At 35.2% G+C, this 20,926-nt stretch overlaps 3 protein-coding genes across 4 annotated transcripts; 1 reads left to right on the forward strand and 2 right to left on the reverse strand.

Moving 5' to 3' along the window:
- Nucleotides 1-59: 59 nt before the first annotated feature.
- On the reverse strand, nucleotides 60-6,630 carry LOC117332493 (G patch domain-containing protein 3-like). Its single transcript, XM_033891422.1, is given in 6 exon segments — nucleotides 60-928; nucleotides 1,690-1,769; nucleotides 1,771-2,051; nucleotides 4,202-4,376; nucleotides 4,948-5,519; nucleotides 6,172-6,630. Coding segments are annotated over 6 exon segments (1,653 nt in total). The 5' UTR covers nucleotides 6,518-6,630; the 3' UTR covers nucleotides 60-729.
- On the forward strand, nucleotides 6,619-20,446 carry LOC117332494 (structure-specific endonuclease subunit slx1-like). Its single transcript, XM_033891423.1, has 6 exons — nucleotides 6,619-6,680; nucleotides 7,771-8,032; nucleotides 8,873-8,924; nucleotides 9,373-9,774; nucleotides 18,562-18,768; nucleotides 19,727-20,446. Exons 2-6 carry the CDS (start codon nucleotides 7,860-7,862, stop codon nucleotides 19,769-19,771), a joined length of 879 nt encoding a protein of 292 aa, XP_033747314.1. The 5' UTR covers nucleotides 6,619-6,680; nucleotides 7,771-7,859; the 3' UTR covers nucleotides 19,772-20,446.
- On the reverse strand, nucleotides 11,331-16,391 carry LOC117332495. Of its 2 annotated transcripts, none has more exons than XR_004533748.1 (5): nucleotides 16,213-16,391; nucleotides 14,340-14,693; nucleotides 13,810-13,955; nucleotides 13,102-13,243; nucleotides 11,331-11,653 (listed from the first exon to the last, which is right to left on the reverse strand). XR_004533748.1 is itself a non-coding variant. In XM_033891424.1 (5 exons), exons 1-5 carry the CDS (start codon nucleotides 16,259-16,261, stop codon nucleotides 11,491-11,493), a joined length of 738 nt encoding a protein of 245 aa, XP_033747315.1. In that variant the 5' UTR covers nucleotides 16,262-16,388; the 3' UTR covers nucleotides 11,337-11,490. The 2 variants fall into 2 exon arrangements, 1 of the variants encoding a protein (XP_033747315.1); XM_033891424.1 differs by having other exon boundaries at nucleotides 11,337-11,653; nucleotides 14,456-14,693; nucleotides 16,213-16,388.
- Nucleotides 20,447-20,926: the final 480 nt, after the last annotated feature.

A 20,926-nucleotide genomic window follows, 5' to 3' on the forward strand; every position in this document is an offset into this window, starting at 1 on the left:
AAAGGATGAATAAAAAAGATTTCAAAACTGAAAAAAAAAAAAAAAAAGAGAAAAAAATGTTTATTTTCCCTAAATAGTTTTTAAATAAAGAAAGATAAAACAACGTTTTAAGAAATAAAGTGAAACAACTGGAGTTAATATAATCATATGTAGGGAAACAACAACCCTTTATCTACCAGTCCTTGGAGAACCTACATTTAGGTACATGTGCGGTAAGTACATTTTTTACAATCTTATTAAAATCTAGATGGTCATTCTCACTACGTTACATGAACATCTAACAACATCCCATAAGGGGTCACGTCAGAGTGACCTTTTGGATTAGCCAATCAAATTACTACTTCCAGAATCCTGGAAGTGAATTTTATATGTCCGAATTAGCATGACTAGAGTGCAGAGCTGCATAAGCTGTTAATTTTTTTCAAGTCTTTTTCGTCCCACAAAGCATATAGCAATATACATGCTGTGCCAAAATGGTTTGCTACATGCTGTGACAAAATGTTTTGCTTCGATGACATCAACAAATTGACAATTCGCCATGAAAGTGAAATACACAGATCTCAAAGGTCATCAGAACGTGACCCCTTACAGGATGTTGTTAGATGTTCATGTAACGTAGTGAGAATGACCATCTAGATTTTAATTAGATTTATTTTTTTTATATCTTTTCCCTAAATTGCACTAAAAAGGACCTTGACCTCATGACATGAGGGTAAATCAATGACTAGTTTATTCTGTAGACTGAGCAGCAGTGAAGGCAACATGATGGCTGTGGCGGTGAGAAATATGGTAGTGGTGACTTCGTCGTAATAGAGGCTCGACAGGATCTGTCTCTGATGGATCATCATATTTTGTTGTTATCAGTCGCTCAACATGTGGCTTTTTATGCTTCAAATCCCTCGTCTTCAATAATTTCTCTCCTCTGTATCTGTAAACAAAAATTAGAATTGATGAAAATACGAAAAACATCTAAATTGTAATTTCTGATGAGGGACAGTACAAGTTATCTCCCTTTATATTTCCTTGTTTTCCCAATATTGTTTAATTTTTTTATTACATTTGCATCTTTACTTGAAACATTATTGTTTTTACTTGATAATACCATTATAGTATGACTCAAATAAATCCAGAGATGATATCTAATATGTTTCATTACTGTGAAGTTTAATTTCGGGGCTAATACTGACATTTTGCAGATTAGCTGCAGTGAAAACAAGTTTATGAGGGTTGAATTTTGCAGAACATTGCTTAGTCAAAAATTCCAAGTATACAGGTGAATGAGAATGTATATGAAGAGAAACATATAATATACAATCGAAGATGTTTCAATTCAAACTATGAATATAATGAGTACCTTGGTATTTGATTTTGAGCTATCTTTAATTATTGCAAATATAACCAATATTATATAATCTTCTATAAGTGTGACCAGCTTTCCAGTAAGTAGATGTCTCATATTTATTGCATTAAATTTGCATCTATTTGATGATATTTTGATAATAATTTTAACACTATATATTTACAGATTTTACAACACTGTGACTAGATAATCAAGAAATGATTTTGTGCTAGAAATCTAAGTAGATATACCCCTGTAAAGGGTTTTATACTGCTTTCAAAACAATATCAATTGAAAAAATTGCAATGTATTATTAAAACTAACGTTCCATGTAACCCTGAAAATCTTACCCAAATCCTGCTTTGTCCTTCGGACCTTGACCCTCCGATTCAAGAGCCTCAGAAATTCCGATCACAGTTGATCCTAGGCCCTTCTCCTTCACTCCAACCTTGCTGTGTGAGAATTTTACGTCCAAATCCTTTAGTGTGCTGCTCAAACTTCCCAATTTTTTGTGTCACACTGCTATGGTTCATATTTGAAGGCCTCTTTTTGGCAATGCCAGCACTAAATCTGTCGGTGTGTTCCACACCGTCACGTCGTCGTGTCTCCTGTCGCATCGTCACATAGTCCCGTGCATCCTTATCACCAGCTCCTTCTTCGTAGTATATACTCATATCAACATCCAAGTCATCTGTTGTCTGCTCGTCAAAATCTACAAAAACAAGTCATAAGTGTTAATACAATACTATCTTAACATTAAAATTTGGTTTGTTTTGGTTTGTTTTTGTTCAACATCCTATAAACAGCCAGGGTCATTTAAGGACGTGCTAGGTTTTGGAGGTGGAGGAAAGCCTGAGTACCCAGAGAAAAACCACCGGCCTACGGTCAGTACCTGGCAACTGCCCCACCTAGGTTTCGAACTCGCAACCCAGAGGTGGAGGGCTAGTTATAAAGTATCGGGACACCTTAACCACTCGGCCACCGCGGTCCCACTTAACATTAAAAAGCAATGCCTCAAAATCTATAAAACAAAATATAAGTGTACAAATTATTTTACCAGTAACAGTGAAAAGCAAGGCCTTCTTTTTCCTATAACAATCCAGGTAAATATACCACTATAACAATCCAGGTCAATAATATACCACTATAACAATCCAGGTAAATATACCACTATAACAATCCAGGTAAATATATACCGCTATAACAATCCAGGTAAATAATATACCACTATAACAATCCAGGTAAATATACCACTATAACAATCCAAGTAAATATACCACTATAACAATACAGGTAAATATACCACTATAACAATGAATCCAGGTAGATATGCCACTATAACAATCCAGGTAAATAATATACCACTATAACAATCCAGGTAAATATACCACTATAACAATCCAGGTAAATATACCACTATAACAATCCAGGTAAATATACCACTATAACAATCCAGGTAGATATACCACTATAACAATCCAGGTAAATATACCACTATAACAATCCAGGTAAATTATATACCACTATAACAATCCAGGTAAATATACCACTTTAACAATCCAGGTAAATATACCACTATAACAATCCAGGTAAATATACCACTATAACAATCCAGGTAAATATACCACTATAACAATCCAGGTAAATATATCAAACACAAAATTGATCATCGCTACAGTATTACGGCTATTTTCTTTTCAATCTTATTTTTTCATTATTGGAAACTTGGTAAATGTTTCATTACATTTTTTAAGTGTCTTTATCTACAATGAAACCAAAACATTTTTACATATATTTTCATCTGCCATTGTGTATCACCTACCAGTATATCAGTTAAAATAACACAAATGTTCCCATTCCTGTTTGATAGTGGCAAAAACACATTTTCAGAAGTGATGCAAAATTTAGGAGTCGATCATTCTATTCTATAAGAATTTTCCTCAACACATATATCCACTATGATTTTACTTGGTTCCTTTTCACTAATTCCAATACTGAATGTCTTTATAAGGAAAACCCAATGCCTTGTTTCTTTTAGTCCACAAAAAAACTGATCACGATTTAGGATTCCAAAATTCTGACAAGTCACCTATATCTGACAAGTGACTGGTCGAAATTTCAGAGCGTGCAATTATGGTGAGTTTAGAGGACTATATTCCTTCCACCATTAATCTACTTCAATGTTTCTGTAGGAATTTTAGTAATCTACTTCAATGTTTCTGTAGGTATTTTAGTATTTCAATATTTCTGTAGGAATTTTAGTATTTCAATATTTCTGAAGGAATTTTAGTAATCTACTTCAATGTTTCTGTAGGTATTTTAGTAATCTACTTCAATGTTTCTGTAGGTATTTTAGTATTTCAATATTTCTGTAGGAATTTTAGTATTTCAATATTTCTGAAGGAATTTTAGTAATCTACTTCAATATTTCTGAAGGAATTTTAGTAATCTACTTCAATGTTTCTGAAGGAATTTTAGTAATCTTCAATATTTCTGTAGGAATTTTAGTAATCTTCAATATTTCTGTAGGAATTTTAGTAATCTACTTCAATGTTTCTGAAGGAATTTTAGTAATCTTCAATATTTCTGTAGGAATTTTAGTAATCTTCAATATTTCTGTAGGAATTTTAGTATTTCAATATTTCTGAAGGAATTTTAGTAATCTACTTCAATGTTTCTGTAGGATTTTTTTTTGGTAAGTCCTAAACACTACATCTTTTTTCAATATTATCATACATGTTAGCATCATTCAGGATATTAATGAGACTAGGATTTAAGTAATTATGTGTCTGAAAAACGCTGCATCAATTTCCCTGTGGTATCAAGTATTGATCAACCAAATTTCCTCTACAGGAAACCCACCTCCTTCCTGCTCTTTCCAATACTGAGCGTCTGTATAAAAGACAAGACCACTGCCACCCTTCTCCCACTTCAGTTCTATCTCCTCCTCGAACAGACGCTCTGAATTTCTCTCCTGGTTTGACGGGTCATCATACATTGCTTCGTGACGTTCCCACTCCTCACATGTATCATTGTCCTGATAGTGAAATATGAAAAGATTACATAAGGGTGTATGGTACCTAACTGTGATGCTAATCATAAAGAAAGCCTATTTATCCTGTAAGTTACACTTTAAAAGGGTTAATTATCAATGGTTTTAATATATGAACACTTATTTGATAAATGATTATCAGCGTTAACGTTTGTATTATATATTTTCAGTAGTGTTCTATCTAACACTCAATTTTGCTCAATGATTTATCCCTAGAAGTCGAAAAAAATACTGCAATGCTTAGTTCAGTTAATTAATGTAAGTTGAAAAGTTCATTACATATACATGTGATATGCCTACAGATAGCTACATAATGTATATAGAGAGCTTTGTGCTATATACATGTACATATATATATATAAAATAAAGTTAAACCTACACTTTACACAAAACACTGGCAGCAAATATTTCAATTTAAACCTACACAAACGTGAAACATCTATCATATGAGCAAGACTTAAAATCTGATTTGCAAGCTACTGTAGTATATGAAGAAAGATTAAGTATACACAAAACACTGACAGCAAATTCTTAGAATTATTATTTTCATGCTTACATCATCAGAATCCCTGTCCTCTTTTCCAATCAAATTTTCCTCGATTCTTAGTTCATATCTTCTCTTAGTCTCGGGGTCCTGTCTAAATTTGTCCCTAGTACTCTTTTGTGTACTTGTGCATGTGTTATCCTTAATTACATTCTGCGAGGAGTCTAGATCTGAAGACTCGTCTTTTTTGCCTAAAACCTGATCGCCTTCATCAATCTGGGTGTTTTCTGTTGGAATCTCATGACCTTTAGACGATTTGACCTCTGGATTTTCCTCTCCTTCCGAGTGTTGACACCCAACATCACCTACAACTGTACCATTGTAATTAAAAGGAACATTCCCATACCTCTTGTTTGATCTTGTCTTTGGAAATGACAGTCCCAGGTTTTTTATAATGACTGGTGGCAGTCGACATTGTTTTATATATTCTAGGAAGATGGCGGTTGGTGTCCCCACGTTACCATTTGGCATAATATCAGGAGGGTGTAATTCCTTCATTTTCTCAAGGTCACTGATGGTGAACTGTTCTCGATCATGTGAAACACATTTCTGTTCTGCTCTTGTTTTGTATTTGTTGCTTTCACCTACAATTAAACATACAATTGATTTTACAAATGACAAAGATTCAAATTTCTCTGCATGCAAACTTCTTTTACTATCATAGCATACCAATTCCAACCCTGTCAGCCCTAGGCCTACAGGTGGGACATAAGAATTATATATAGGGACCAAGGGGTTGTTCAAGGACAGACATGTACACATGCCAGACACCAGACAAAAGGTAATTTGATTAGCGTATGTACCATCATCAGATGGTGGGCTAAAAATGAACATATTTGTGTAAAATGTATGAAATATAAATACATGTAGATTGAATAATATAATCAAAGCAGGATTTACTTTTATATCTTAACTTTTTTGCCTAGTTCCAACTTCCAATTGAATTAAGAGGAAAACGATTGAGTGATGTACATATATATATGAGCTGCATGACTTTCTCAACAGGAATAATTACATAATGTACATATGTACTAAATATAACTAAAGCCGAGATTGGAGTACTCATATGTTATTTCGATTTTTCATATTAATCAATACAAACATATAATAAGCACCAAGGATTTTTCAACATATGTCCCTGGACTAATGTATAGGCCCTACATATCAGCTGCATATTACATATTTACATATTTTAACATCATAACAACCCCCTTAATGCAAGAACGTTGACATTACCGTTGGGCTGTTCGGATGTTTTGATTCTAGATAAAAAACATAAAGCAGGCAGGACGTCTCCATTCCTATCCAGCCAATGTCTCTTGTTGTACATCTTCATGAATTCATGGAAACGGTTTCCATTGACTTTGACAACACAGCAAAACGTTCCTGAACGTTGTTCCTCGCGAGAAGTTGGATTATCAGTTGTTCTAGACTCTGGTCTATGTTTAAAATGGAAACATTTGAACCCATTTGTCTCTAGAAATTGCGAGAAGTAGTTTCTTAGGTCTGCCGAATGGTATGAAGAAGGAATATTGTTGATAACTGCATAGATGAAGTCCGTTTCCCTGTTAGAGCTCTCCATTTTGAATCTGTGTCGACACTACGTTTGACAGTCGGAAGTTCTCGGCTGTGTTCCAAGCATATCTATGGTCACATACGAGAAGTTTCGAGTGTGATCATGAGCGACTAAACATAAAAACGAAAGACGTTCTGGGCGCCACATACAAGTTACTGTGAACGTTTTGGTAAGACTTCAGTTTAAATAGATACACACAGATACAGTAGACCTGCTAAATCATCAGGCAATATATCCTTTCGATAATTAGTAGTTCTAGCGATATCATTATTTGTGACAACAATTCAAATGATAAATATCTCATTCTGGAATTAATTTATAGAAAATGTACAGTAGTCTGTAGATACCTTTATAAGTTTATTTAACATAAAGACTTGTGTTTTAAATGAAGATATCTGCATTGGAAATATGGATGTATTTTTAGATAGAGATGTCTTGAATTGTTCACCAATGGAGACATATATCATTTCAAAAGGATATTACTCTTTAATTCAGATATTCAATATACACCCTGATGTATACACAAATGTTATAGGAAGGAGTTAAGAAAAATATACCATCTATGCCAGGTTTCGAATAAGTGACCTCTTGCTGTTGAGGCAAACATCATACCACTAGTCTAAAGGTATATTCTTGCTAGCCTGACCTAGTAAGGTGGCGTATATTATCCACTTCTAATCACTATTCCCTCTTTCACGAAGTCTTAATGTGACCGGGTGGGGTGTCCTGCTGGGTGTCTTCGGCAGTATGCTTCAGTGAGGTAGCACTATATAAATCAGCAAAAATTCCGGCCTATCACAAGGAGACTTAACATGAACATAAACCAGCCTCCCAAACACACATACATGTACGCACTCAACACACGCATGCATTTTGCACGCACGGGAGGCCGTCCTTAAATGACCTTAGCTGTTAATAGGACGTTAAACCAAATAAACCAAACCAAACTTTGCCCCTGAAAACCATCACAAGAGCTAGTAGATGATATATACTCTCCATTTATTCACATATGTCAGAAATGATTAGGTAAAAATCCAAACTGCTTGCAATTTAAATGTATGCAAACATACAGATCTTTACTTCTTTTTATCATATTTAACTTAAATTTGTGCAGAAGTATTATTAATGGACTGTCCATATAAGTAATACTCATGTACCACAAGTATTTTAATCTAGGCGAATTTTCTGATACAGTTTGTAGTGGTACTTTGATACTTTACAGTTGTATATCCATTTTTTTTCTTAAATATTCATTTCAGAATTAAAAGATGAAGTTAAGATCTAAAGACATTATCTTCGAGGGATAATTGATGAGTTGTATTACACATGCTGATTTTGAAAAATTATAATGGCAGAGGCCATTGAGAGATTCTTTGGAGTTTACCTGTTATACAATGTCAATCCAAAGTTCAAAGGAAGGACTTACATCGGCTACACAGTCAACCCTAACCGTCGAATACAGCAGCATAACAAAGGCAAACAAGCTGGAGGAGCGTGGAGGACACATGGACGTGGGCCATGGTACAATCTCTTGAATAAGTTGACTGCATGTACATGTAGAGTAGCAGCTGTTGCCCTATAGTCTGATACACAGGGATTTGGCACAAATTGATATTTTCAGACTAGGATTAGGAATTTGATCGATTGAGGATAAATATGGTATTTATTGGTATCTAAATATTTTAAAAAATTCACTATGTGTGATACAAAACCTACTGAAGCCTATTCAGTGGATTGGTGGGCTTATCACTTCAGATTTATATTTAATACTGCGGATGAAACCAAGGAGACTATGGTATAGGTTTCCTCCCCCTCATGTATGATAAAGAACCATATAATATCTCAGACAAGTTTGAGTTTCAGGGTTTTTGGGTCAAGGTCAAGGTCAAGTTCACTTACTATTTTTAGCACGGGCTGGTAGGGACATGTATTGCTTTAACAATACCCAATTTTGCTTGTTAAAAATAGTGATAATCTTTTGGCCTGTAATATCTGAAAAAAAAATGAAATAATTAATAAGTATAAACAACATGTACAACAATTTCAAGAAATTTTTACTTAAATTTATCAGATAAAATAATTAGATTTATCCAAAAAGAGTTTTAAAAAAACAACCATGATACTTGTTCTATATGAGAATAGCATGTTCTATTCCTCACAATGAGAGGTAAACTATGAAATCAAAGATAACAGACAAAAAGATTTATTACGAAAAGAATATTCTATATTGATGTTTTATGTTCAACAATTTCTTGTTAATGAGTCAGATGATATAAGTTTGGTTGAATTTACTGTGTGTTTATGTAGGCGATTTGAAATCACATCTTATTCTAATGCCAACAATTCTTTTGTTTTTTTTAGGGAAATGGTTCTGATTATCCATGGATTCCCAAATGATATATCAGCTCTCCGGGTATGGCAATTCTTCAAGTGTTCTTTTTTAACTTCAAATTAATTAATTACAGTTGCATTAAGTCACATTGAAATGTATATTTTCTCTAAATGTGGTTATATGCATGTAGTTTAACAAGTTGTAACTTATATAAATAGAAAAGGTGGCAATATTCATGTAGTTTAGCATATTGTGACTTATAAGGTGGCAATATTCATGTAGTATAACATATTGTATTTTATATAAATAGAAAAGGTGAAATTTACTTTAACACTTTTGAAAAAATAATGAACAATAAACACATATTTAAAATACACCATAAAAATTTCAGCTCAAATTGGTCATTGTGATGATTACATAGAAATTACTTGATTGAAGTTTTACTTCCAGAAAACAACATATTTGTGCTTTATTTTACTGGCATTTTTTTGCATTATGTGTTAACAATATTATGGATATGTCTCTTTAGTTTGAGTGGGCATGGCAGAATCCACAGAAGTCCCGGCGACTTCGACACTTAGTTGGAAAAAGGAAAAAAGAGACACCTTTCCTGTACCGTTTTCGTATTGTCTCTGAGATGCTTCGTCTTGGACCATGGAATCGTTTTGCATTAACAGTTCGCTGGCTAAAACAAAATTATGTACAGGATTTTGCTCCTGATTGTCGACCACCAATACACATGCCAATAGTATACGGACCTGTCAAGATAAAGACATTGGCTAAGGACAACAAAAAGAAGGGGAAAAAGAGCCGTAAAGGATCCAACAACAGCAGTCCTTTAAAACAATCCCAGATGTCCGAAGAAGATGATATTGGCCAGTTGGCTCTTCCAAGTCAGCAGAGATGTTCAGTGTGTTTCAAGCGTTTACATGTAAGTTAGAGTTTTCTCTGCAGAAAGTCCAATAGTTTGATAGTTGCAAAGACCAAAAGTGAACCAAGGCTAGATATTCGTAATCCTTTTGACTACAGGCGAGTATATGCCTTTTCATATACCCTTCCAAACATAACCTGAGTATTCTGCCGGTCATCCGACATTAACTTTTATTTGTTAGGAGATTATTACATTTTTCATTCGATCTCTTTAAACATTGAAGGTTTCATAATCATGATATATACTTGTGTTTTCTAAGACGGAATCTTCATTCGACTATTTTTGAAAAAGTTACTGCCCTTTTTTTATTTAAGTACACATATTTGAATCTTATCTGAAGATGTCCCACATCTATAAACAGGTCTGTTTGAAACTTGGCAGGCCAGGTTAGACATATGATAATACATCTTTGTGTATCCCCAAAAATATCTCCAGTTGTCAACAAATACAAAACTCCATAAATGTGAACATCAGCCAATCAGTAGCCTTTGAATAGACCTTAGTATATAAGATTTGAGCATAACATTTCGGTGACAAATGACCAGTACAGCAGCAATGTAAACTTAAGTTATATGTACAAATTGTAAACAGATTGACTGATTTTTTTTTTGCCACCACTGTAATTTTTATACACTGAGGTGGAAAACGGTATACAGGTCAATATGGCTATAGGCTGGTGAGAAGTTAATTTTGCTACTATGTGTAGAAGTGAATTTGGCTAACCTGGCCATAAAAGTGTGAGAGCCTATAGGCCCCCTCGTCCCAGTTTAGAACTGGCCTTCACTAAAGGATTCTTCAGATCTACTACAGATCTTATCCTCTCATTCCTTTAGAAGCAGAAGGATTTAAAATAATTTGCTATATTTCCCCTATAGGGCTCCACCTCTCCAGCCCCAGTGAGGTCAGATTCACCAGTTGTGCTAAATTTGTTCCCCTTCTCCCAAGGATGCTTCTGACAAAATTTAGTCAAAATCCATTCACTCTTTCATGACAAGTAGGAATTTAAAGGAATAACTTCTGTTTGCCCGATTGGGTCCAGCCCCTTTGACCCCACCGGACTGGAGGTGCTATTTATGCAATATTTGTTCTCTTCATCAAAGGATGCTTCTAACCAAATTCAGTCTGAATACATTCCATCCTTTATGACCAGTAGCAATTTAAATTAAAAATTGACATATGACGGACAAACCCCTGGACAAATAATGCAACGCATTGGCATGAGTTCACTGGTCCTCCAGCCCAGGTGAGCTAATAATCAATGGCCACTTGTATTAGATGGGTAGGTAACACATTTATTTGTATATAAATGTGCTTCTTTTTTCGGGGCGAAAAGACGAGAATTAAGGTTTGTTAAATTTCGTCATTTTGGGGCGAAAAGACGAGATTTTTAAACATGAAAAGACGAGAATTAAGGTCGTTAATTAGCGTGCATTAATTTCGTCTTTTCGCGTATGACTTTTCGTCTTTCTTTCGTCTTTTACGAGCGAAAAGACGAGAATCAAAGTTTGTTAATTCTCGTCTTTTCGGGGCGAAAAGACGAAATAACGAAATGGCACAAATCAACCACCATACCAAACAGATGCCTTTTACACGTAAATAGGGTTCATGTTTCAACAAAAATAATATAATATAATATTGCAAAGCTGAATATATATATGTTCATGACAGAAGATATCTTTGTATTTTACAACATTATACATATGAATCACCTAATATTTAGAGTCTAAAATCTGCCATGGTGAAATGAACACCCGGTGCTAAGTCTAAGAGTAGTTCAATGATAAGAAAGAGTCTTTTCAGGCTTGGCTTGTCCCCACACATAGACATGTCATTGTCATCTATTCCTGTGATGACACACCCAATACTTTCTTGCATCTGCCTGTAAAATAAGTTATAATTATTTTATAAAATTTTGTAAAAAGCAATTGAAAAAAAATTGTTACTGTTTGGAGCCACAGGTAGGGGTCAAGGAATTTAGAAGGTACATTGTACGATTGCTACACCAAAGTATGGCCGAAACATTTTATTGGAGCATAATTTGGAATGAGGTATCCATGAAGGGACGTTAGTGTTGTATAAATTAATGTCATTATGGTTTTTCTGCTTTCCTATACCATGCTTCAGTAAAAACAAGAAAAAGGGATTGATTCCTCAGTATTTAAGGGTGAGTAAAGGGAGAGGGGAGGGTTCCAAAGTGTGGAGGGGAGCGAATGGTTCCAAAGGGTGGTGGGAGGGAATGTTTCCAAAGGATGAAGGGGAGCAGAGGGTTCCAAAGGATGGATGGGAGCTGAGGGTTCCAAAGGATGGAGGGGAGCGGAGGGTTCCGAAGGATGGAGGGGAAGGGTGATTCCAAAGAGTGTAACGGGAGGTGGTTCCAAAAGATAGAGGAGAGCAGAGAGTTCCAAAGGATGGAGAGGAGCCGAAGGTTCAAAGGGATGGAGGAGAGAGGAGGGTTCCAATGGATGGAGGAGAGCAGAGGATTTCAATGGATGGAGGAGAGCAAAGGGTTCCAAAGGGTGGAGGGGAGCGGAGGGTTTATAAGGATGGAGGGGAGCTGATGGTTCCAAAGTGTGGAGGGGAGCGGAGGGTTCCAAAGGATGGAGGAGAGCAGAGGGTTCCAATTGGATGGAGGAGAGCAGATGGTTCCAAAGGATGGAGAGGAGAGAGGAGGGTTCCAATGGATGGAGGAGAGCAAATGGTTCCAATGGATGGAGAGGAGCTGAGAGTTCCAAAGTGTGGAGGGGAGCGGAGGGTTTCAATGGATGGAGGAGAGCAAAGGGTTCCAATGGATGGAGAGGAGCTGAGGGTTCAAAGGGGTGGAGGGGAGCGCAGGGTTCCAAAGTGTGGAGGGGAGCGATGGGTTCAAAATGATGGAGGGGAACTGAGGGTTCCAAAGGATTGAGGGGAGCGGAGGGTTCAAAGGGGTGGAGGGGAGCGGAGGGTTCCGAAGGATGGAGGGGAGCAGAGGGTTCCAAAGGGTGGAGTGGAGAAAAGGGTCCGAAGGATAAAAATAATAGGTAATCGTTTTATTCCTAATACGTATAAATTGTACAGGGATTACAATGTGTTTTGTTTTTACGGAGATCAATGTTTATATTTTTCAAGTTTGACTTTTGAATTCCAATAGCTGATATTCAGTTAATTCATTTAGAAGAGCAGAGTTAGTTGCAAAATGAAACTTTTGTTCAGATAAACGTCACTACCAACTTTTGATATTATATATATAATATACATTCACACAGTTTTTCTCTCACTAAAATGAAATGCTTATGATTATAATACTTGTAATTCATTATTTAATAAATCATGAGTGATTAAATGTATAACCTCTGGTAGATAGCTGGTCCTTCTTCCAAACCCGTAGTCCTGTCTACTGCGAGAAAAGGACAGGTCAAAATTATAGCAATCAGGTTATCCATACAAGGACTTGTCCATGAAGAAATAGTCACCGACTCAAAGTTGGTTGTTACTGAAGAGAGAAAATCAAATATGTGTATTCATCATGTTTTAATTAATGAAGAATTTTTTGGTAATTGATCGAAGCAAAATCTGAAGACTAACTTAAGCTGAAGATGGATATTGCAATATTTTGTTTTGGAAAGGTAGCGGCCACTTCGTGGAACAGCTTATAAATTCTTATCAGGAAGACCAAAACCCTGGCCAAATTCATGAAGGAGGATAAAACTGACTTGTTTCTGTGTGTTTTAGAGTCTCTTGCAGACGTCTTGTACACATTATCATCTAACTGCTCGAGTTGACAAAGGTTACCCATGTTCTGTACATTGTATAACGCTTGAACTAAAATTAATTATTATATTATGTAATGTGTGAAACGCATAAGAGTAATTTTACAAATCAGATACATAGTGCACTATATACATGTAAGTGTTGTATATAATTTATTATTATCTATTATATAGATGATTTCAATGACGAAGTCAGTAAAGATGATAGTTACACTGTCGACCAGAGACAGCAATATTTATAATGATTTAATTATATTCAACTGGTGATCAATCAATCACAATTACTTACAGTTCGTGAAGAAAGCGGTTACTTCACCATCCCTTGTACACAATCCTCCGTACACACTGATTATGTTCGTCACTGCTTCACTATTGAAGCATGATGCCACAATAGGGGTATTTCGTGTTAGGGTTCTAATTGATGTTGCTATGCCACTGTCAAAGAAAGAAGTAAGAAAATATTTTATTGAAACAAAATGTTTTTTTCTCAATTTGTTCGAACTGTTGTTTATATAAAATCAACAGTACTTATCGACAGATGTTCTTGAAAGGATTGTACAGAGGACACAATTTATTATCAGCACTTGATTTAGTAATAGATGCAGTATACACTATGCCGAATAATGGATGTTGATCTAGAAATGTAGCAGCTGTTTCATATTCATCAGTGATAACTTTACTAGCTATAAGGTCATCGTTCTTTGAAATGACGTTTAGTTTAACAGTATTTGTATGGCAGAAAGTTTTGCAACAACAAGCATTTTAAAACAATGTATGTGGGGGATTCGAAAACAAGCTGAAACTTATATTAATTCATACCTTTTAAATCCACTAGCACATATTGTAGTTTGACAAATTCTTTCACCAAGTTCTTAACAACGACAAGTGACAGCCAAGGTTAAGCTGCATTAGTATGATAACTAAATATGCCATACCGACATACATCTGCCATCTCTGTACGAAGAATGTCACCAGTTATCGGGCTTTGTCGGAAAAGGTTATTGACGAAGATGTCGACTTGTGGTGTAGTTTCCCTCTGTATAACTCGTTTAAATAATCGGTACGTGTTGCATTCTGTCCTGTCGATTTGGCGCCGGAACATGAATTCTGATAGTGGTGTCCTGTGTGGGTACCCAGACGTCCCAGTGGAGAGACAGGTTACAGCAAACATCACTAAAACAGACATACTATGAATATACATCTGGTTTATGCATTGCTTTTAATTTTTCATTCAAAAATGTATAGGAAAAATGTGCCTTAATTGTCGCTTACCATAGTAGAGTAGGTGCTTTACAATAGCTGCAATTTTATGGAAAATTTGGTTCAGTTTTTGGTTTATTTGGTTTAACGTCCTATTAACAGCCAGGGTCATTTAAGGACGTGCCTGGTTTAAGAGGTGGAGGAAAGCCGGAGTACCCGGATAAAAAACCACCGACCTACGGTCAGTACCTGGCTAGTGTCGGAACACCTTAACCACTCGGCCACCGCGGAATGAGTGACATATTTCTTGTATTTGATGTTTTAATCGAGTGTTGACTAACATGTTATCAGCTGCTTCGATGTTTCATGATGAAGTCATGACTCATGAAGTATTTGAATTTCTGATTTCTGTTTATTTCAGATCAGCTAAAGTATTATACATCCAGTTATTCTATAAATAGTATGTTTGGGATATTTTACCTGGTTTCTCTTTTTCGACACTGTTGTAAGCTTGCAATAGTTCATGGAGGCGCATTTTGGTTGACTACATACTGTTTACTTGTTGTGTGGCATAAAAAGTAGGTTAAAATGGTTAGGGTGTGCTTATACGTCAAATATGACATGGTGAACAAAGGCCAATTAAATCTGAACGACAGCCATTATATTTTGACAAATTCCTTCCTATGCATACGTTTAAATTAAAAATATTGATGAAACCGGCCCCGGAAGAAAATATAATGTCTAAAGCAAATATGTATATAGTGTTATGGTTCCGACTCGTACAACTTTGTTGTGATTGATACCTTGCTTTTGATTTGTGTATTTATTCTTTTATTGGTAAATGCAAGACGGCAGTTTTACATGGTTCGTTTGATAGGTCGAAAAATAATTTTCTAAAACAATATATTTGTAACTTTTCACTTCATATACAGAAATAAGAAAGAAAACAGGGAATTTCAGTAAATGGTATATCAAGCTAATCCAGCGATGTTACACGATTACATGGCGAGAAACCTATGGCGGGCGTCTTCGGTTGACATATTAGATAATTAGCTGGATACCTTTAGCTGGTCGAAGTAACATCAAACGTATTTTGTAACTTTTATAACCAATAGTTTCAGTAATCGTTGATAACTAGCACGATCACAAGATCATGTGACAGATTTGATAAGATTTAGAAGCAATAGCTATATAGTTACAAATATGTTATACCGTTAGGAGTTGATGCGGCTTTGTATGCATGAACATTGTAAATATACTTATTTTTTTACCATAGCTGATTATAGTTGTCACTGTTAATATACTTACCATAGCTGATTATAATGTCATTACAAATATACTTACCATAGCTGATTATAGTTGTCATTGTAAATATACTTACCATAGCTGATTATAATTGTCACTGTAGATATACTTACCATAGCTGATTATAATTGTCACTGTTGATATACTTACCATAGCTGATTACAGTTGTCATTGTAAATATACTTACCATAGCTGATTATAGGTGTCATGTCAGATTTCAAACATATAGCAAACATGTAAATGTGTGGCAGATTCTGTATTCATCCAGAGAACTTTAAACAGTTGAATTGCTGCCTTGTTAATGGAGGAACCTATAAGCTGAAACTGTCGTGGTTGTATCGCCCTGTGTATATGAATGTTTAACAGTCACAACTATCCCTGAATCACACGACTGCGTTAAACGGCGCCCCATACATGAATTCCATACTCTGAACACTCAAATTAGTAACATTACTGAAATATTTATCATTGCAAAACAAAAGGCATATCCCTAGCTAGAGATTAATAACTGATTGTGACAGTATAGGACATTACGCCTCTCGCCTAGGAGTTTAGGCCCTTTAGCATCACAGACAAGTCCTCAAGGACCGAAATAGCTGTATGATGTATTTTAATTCATTTGCTGCTTCGTTGTACCTAACTTTAAATTTGTATTTAAAGATGCTAATACATCGCGTGTCTCTTTTACAGTCCTTGTTTTTAGAATCACAAACACAAATTAACATATTCAAACAATGTCCACGTTTAAACACAATATTTTTGAATAAAAAAGCAACAAAAATATTAACACCTAATTGTATTATCTGTACACCATAGTGCTTTTAATGTCTTTACTGTTCTGTTCGATGAGACAATACCATATGTTTACCAAAACTGACATTTTGTAACAATTGTGACTAGTACATGTATATAGGTTCGTCTTTAATATAAATACCCTTGATGTATTATGTATAAAACCCATGTTTCAAAATTTTAGTTCCTGTATGCGTGTTCCTATAAGCTTTTACATATCTACGTGTTTTGATGCAATCATCACATAGTGTCATGCTATTTAAACGTTGACATTATAACAAATGGCTCTATTATCGGATACAGTGTTTAGTTTTAATGTGAAATACGTGTACAACGTACAGTATTGAATGCTTTAGTCATCTAGAAACACTACTAGAGGAGATTTTTCACAAAGCTTGTAGTTAAAGAACGGGAAGAGAAAAGAAACATTTTTTGACAAAGTTCGAAAACTTTCTGGAATAAAGAAAGTTTCCCTGTCCACATTACTGTATCGAAATGACTCCATTTAGGGAAATATTTGCAACGCATGTAATGGATATGTCCATTACTGATGCGCAGATCAACTTGAACATGCATCATTTTTGCATCTGTTAATGTTTGGGGCCGCGGCGGCCGAGTGATTAAGGTGTCCCGACACTTTATCAATAGCCCTCCACCTCTAGGTTGCGAGTTTGAAACTTACGTGGGACAGTTGCCAGGTACTGTTAATTCACACGTTATTTTGTCCTGGTATTCAGATATAGTAGATCACAAATTATAGGTTATCACTCGCCATTCAACAGACAATAGGCACATTATCGGGGATTATTACTATAATGACTGAGATGGCCTATAGCAGTTTTCTAACTGAAAAAAAAACCGGAAATGTTGAACTACATAACGTTGGTTTCTCCAATGTAGTATTTAATTATGATATTTTTGCCGACATTTTTTAATCTTGAAATGTGATATCGCTGTCAAACATTTGCGTTTTTGATCTTTTGATCTCCACTTGATTCGAATGGAACGCGTCAATCTATCACAATCCTGTACAGGGGAATGCCTAATCGGGTACCTCAAAAATCATACGAGATAAATACATGAAACTTAATATGGGTTACAGAATTACAAATTGCTATGATGGAGTGGAGTATTCGGTTTTCATTCCTATTGAACAAATAGACAACAGTATACGAAATGCAATCGAGACAAATTACGTACATATTATATGTTTTTCTGTCGTGCTATCTTGTATTGCCGTAGAATCAAATTGTCTCCAGCCAGAATACGATTCTTCTCTTAAATATGAGTTATTCCTTTTGACTATTTCTTCTATATAAATTTCACTAATTAAACAGATTCCGACAATTTCTATCATCTTCGATACAGGGAATATTGATATTAACGCGAGTTTTATTTAATCATTTTTTGATGATGGTTGATCATTAAAATTAAAACATTCTGGATATAACTATAACGTCCTTCAGATATAAATTACTAAACCTGAATATGTAGTATCCATCCAATATTCGTCTGATATCCACATCCTTATCGAATATCATTTCAGGCTGACGACACATCCGTTATCCGTCTGATATCCACACATTCACATCCTTATCAAATATCATTTCAGGCCGACGACACATCCGTTATCCGTCTGATACCCACACATTCACATTCTTATCGAAAATCATTTCAGGCCGACGACACATCCGTTATCCGTCTGATATCCACACATTCACATTCTTATCGAATATCATTTCAGGCCGACGACACAACCGTTAACTGTATCCACCCAAAGTGTTCAATGATTTCTCACATCGTTTGCTTATCTGAGAAGTTCCTTGCTCAGTCCAAAGAAAAGACAAAAGAAATAATTCCAATTGAAGGAAAATGCCCAAGCTGTAAACAGTTGATGCTGTGGGGAGATATTATTAGATTCAAGATGGGCTGCTACCAGAACCTTGAGGAGGTAAAGTTCTTATCCTTTAATTTCCAACTAAGAAAATCAAATGTTTGGTATTAACTATTAAATTTCATCAGTCCCCTACCGGTGAAACTGGTGGGACTATGGGGTTCCTATCTGTACGTCTTTTACGTAAGTCCATCCTTCCGTTCGTCCAGCCTTCAATTAACAATTCTTGTAACCGCTTTTTCTTAGAAAGTACTGAATGGATCTATCTCAAATTTCATATGTAGGCTCCAAAGCGACCACTTTGAATTTTGACTATTGAAGTTTGTTACAGCTATTTCTCATAAAAATACTGTATGGATCTTTCTCAAATTGTGTATGTATGTTCCCCATGGTCCCTAGTTATTGCTAATTCTCGGAAATTTCTGGATCTTTATAACCTTTTGTAGGTTCCCCTTGGTACCTGGTTGTTTTTATTCATTTTTGAGACTGATCGAAAAACAAAATAGTCGATATGTAATCATTTTGAATTTTGACAGGCTGAAGTTTGATGTGGGTTCACCTTTGTATCTAGTTATGCATATTGAATTTGGAGACTGATTGGAAAACAAAATAGCTAACAGGGGCCATCTTGAATTTCAAGTTTGTTTTCATTATTTCTTCAGAAGTACTGGACTAATATGTAGGTTCCCCTTGGTCCCTTGTTATGCATATTTAGTTTTGAATTTGATTTGGGAAAAATGGCCAAGTTTATTATCGCTGTTTCGTGTTCACAAAAGTTCTGCTTAAACTCCAGATTTCATTTATAGGTTCCCTTGTTATTAAATAATTAAAAGGAAAATAGTAAACAAGGTTAATGTAGCGAAAAGATCGGTCTTATATATAACCAATAAATTTAATTAAATGGTGGGCGCCAATAACCCTTTGGGATCACTTGTTTTTTTGTTTTTGTTTTTTGTTTATATTTTGGAACCCAGAAATGTGCTAAAATCATGTTGTTGTTTTTTTACATTTGTAGTGTGCAAGCGACCAGGACCTTGACACCTCTGATGAGGATGATTAATTTAGCTTATCATGGACTTCAAAACATGTGATACCGCCGAAATCGTAATTGAAATCGTACTTTGATGTTAGCCATCATGGCGGAAATAACCACGGCACTTGATTTGGCAATATTTTTAGTCTGTAATAAGCTTTTAATTCGTGTAATAAAAGTGGCCCCGGCTGATGAAACACTACAATCTTGCTATGAAATGATAATTAGTGTAAAGGTCATTTGCTTACATATCTTTCGACAACACCTGTAAAATTGATTGTGTTATCAGGATGTGAATTCAGGAACTCTTCTTTCCCTTATAATGAACCCGTCTGGATCACAAGGCCGGGTTTGCCCCTGTAGTGTTTGTCAATGTTTTCAGAAACGAAATGTGTGTAGATTCTTTGTGGTGAAGAGACTGGCCCAAGTGTAGCATTTCTGTGGCCGAGATACGGGCCCAATTGTTGCTTCCTTGTGGCTGAGATAGGGATCCAAGTTGTAGCTTTCTTGTGACGAGAGAAACTGGCATACATATTAAATTGTGTTAGATTTTGACGTCATGATGTAGACAGCAGAAATTATCCAATTGACGCAAATAGCATGTACAAATGTAGATGGTTTCAGAGAAAGGTAATGAAAATTGGCGTTAACTATAAGTTTTGCATTACTTTTTGATTGTCAATAAACGCTGATAAATTGTGATGACATTGGATTCGTGTTCCATAATTCACATCTACGAGGTACATAAGCATATTCTGATGTTGTTTCTATACATTTATGTGAATTATTATAATTTAAATGAAATTAAACTAAGCAAATTTTGAAAAAGTTGTTAAGTTATATTTTTAGATTGAAAACTTGTTCGCTCAGTTATTAAAAAAACAACTAAGAAATTGCAGCATAAGATCGTGATATTTTTAATGAGTTTAATATGCTGTATTGTATAAAGATCACAACAAATGGAAAAATACCCTGTTTTATGAGCCAGAACTGACAATAAATAAAATAGAAAGAAGACTGTAGTGACGATTTCTGCGATCATTCAAATACATGTATGTTACTGTCGTTAGTTGTTTCTACAATACCAATTCCGTGAATTTCTATCGGGATAAGTGCGTGAAAATAGATATATATAAGAGTCAATGTTTATCAGTACTTAGAGTTGTTAAGTTGAATTGAATC

This window comes from Pecten maximus, chromosome 8 (genome assembly GCF_902652985.1).
Source record: "Pecten maximus chromosome 8, xPecMax1.1, whole genome shotgun sequence".
Classification (NCBI taxonomy): domain Eukaryota; kingdom Metazoa; phylum Mollusca; class Bivalvia; order Pectinida; family Pectinidae; genus Pecten; species Pecten maximus.

What these genes read in the sequence shown, in the direction of transcription:
- LOC117332494 (XM_033891423.1), top strand. Translation starts at nt 7,860, where the DNA reads ATGGCAGAGGCCATTGAGAGATTCTTTGGAGTTTACCTGTTATACAAT. An exon ending in TGTGTTTCAAGCGTTTACAT is followed by an intron (nt 9,775 to 18,561) that starts GTAAGTTAGAGT and finishes ATATCATTTCAG; the next exon opens with GCCGACGACACAACCGTTAA. An exon ending in GCTACCAGAACCTTGAGGAG is followed by an intron (nt 18,769 to 19,726) that starts GTAAAGTTCTTA and finishes TTACATTTGTAG; the next exon opens with TGTGCAAGCGACCAGGACCT.
- LOC117332495 (XM_033891424.1), bottom strand. Translation starts at nt 16,261, where the DNA reads ATGTTTGCTATATGTTTGAAATCTGACATGACACCTATAATCAGCTAT. An exon ending in GACACCTATAATCAGCTATG is followed by an intron (nt 14,694 to 16,212) that starts GTAAGTATATTT and finishes TGTCTGTTTTAG; the next exon opens with TGATGTTTGCTGTAACCTGT. An exon ending in AACCGCTTTCTTCACGAACT is followed by an intron (nt 13,244 to 13,809) that starts GTAAGTAATTGT and finishes TTCTCTCTTCAG; the next exon opens with TAACAACCAACTTTGAGTCG.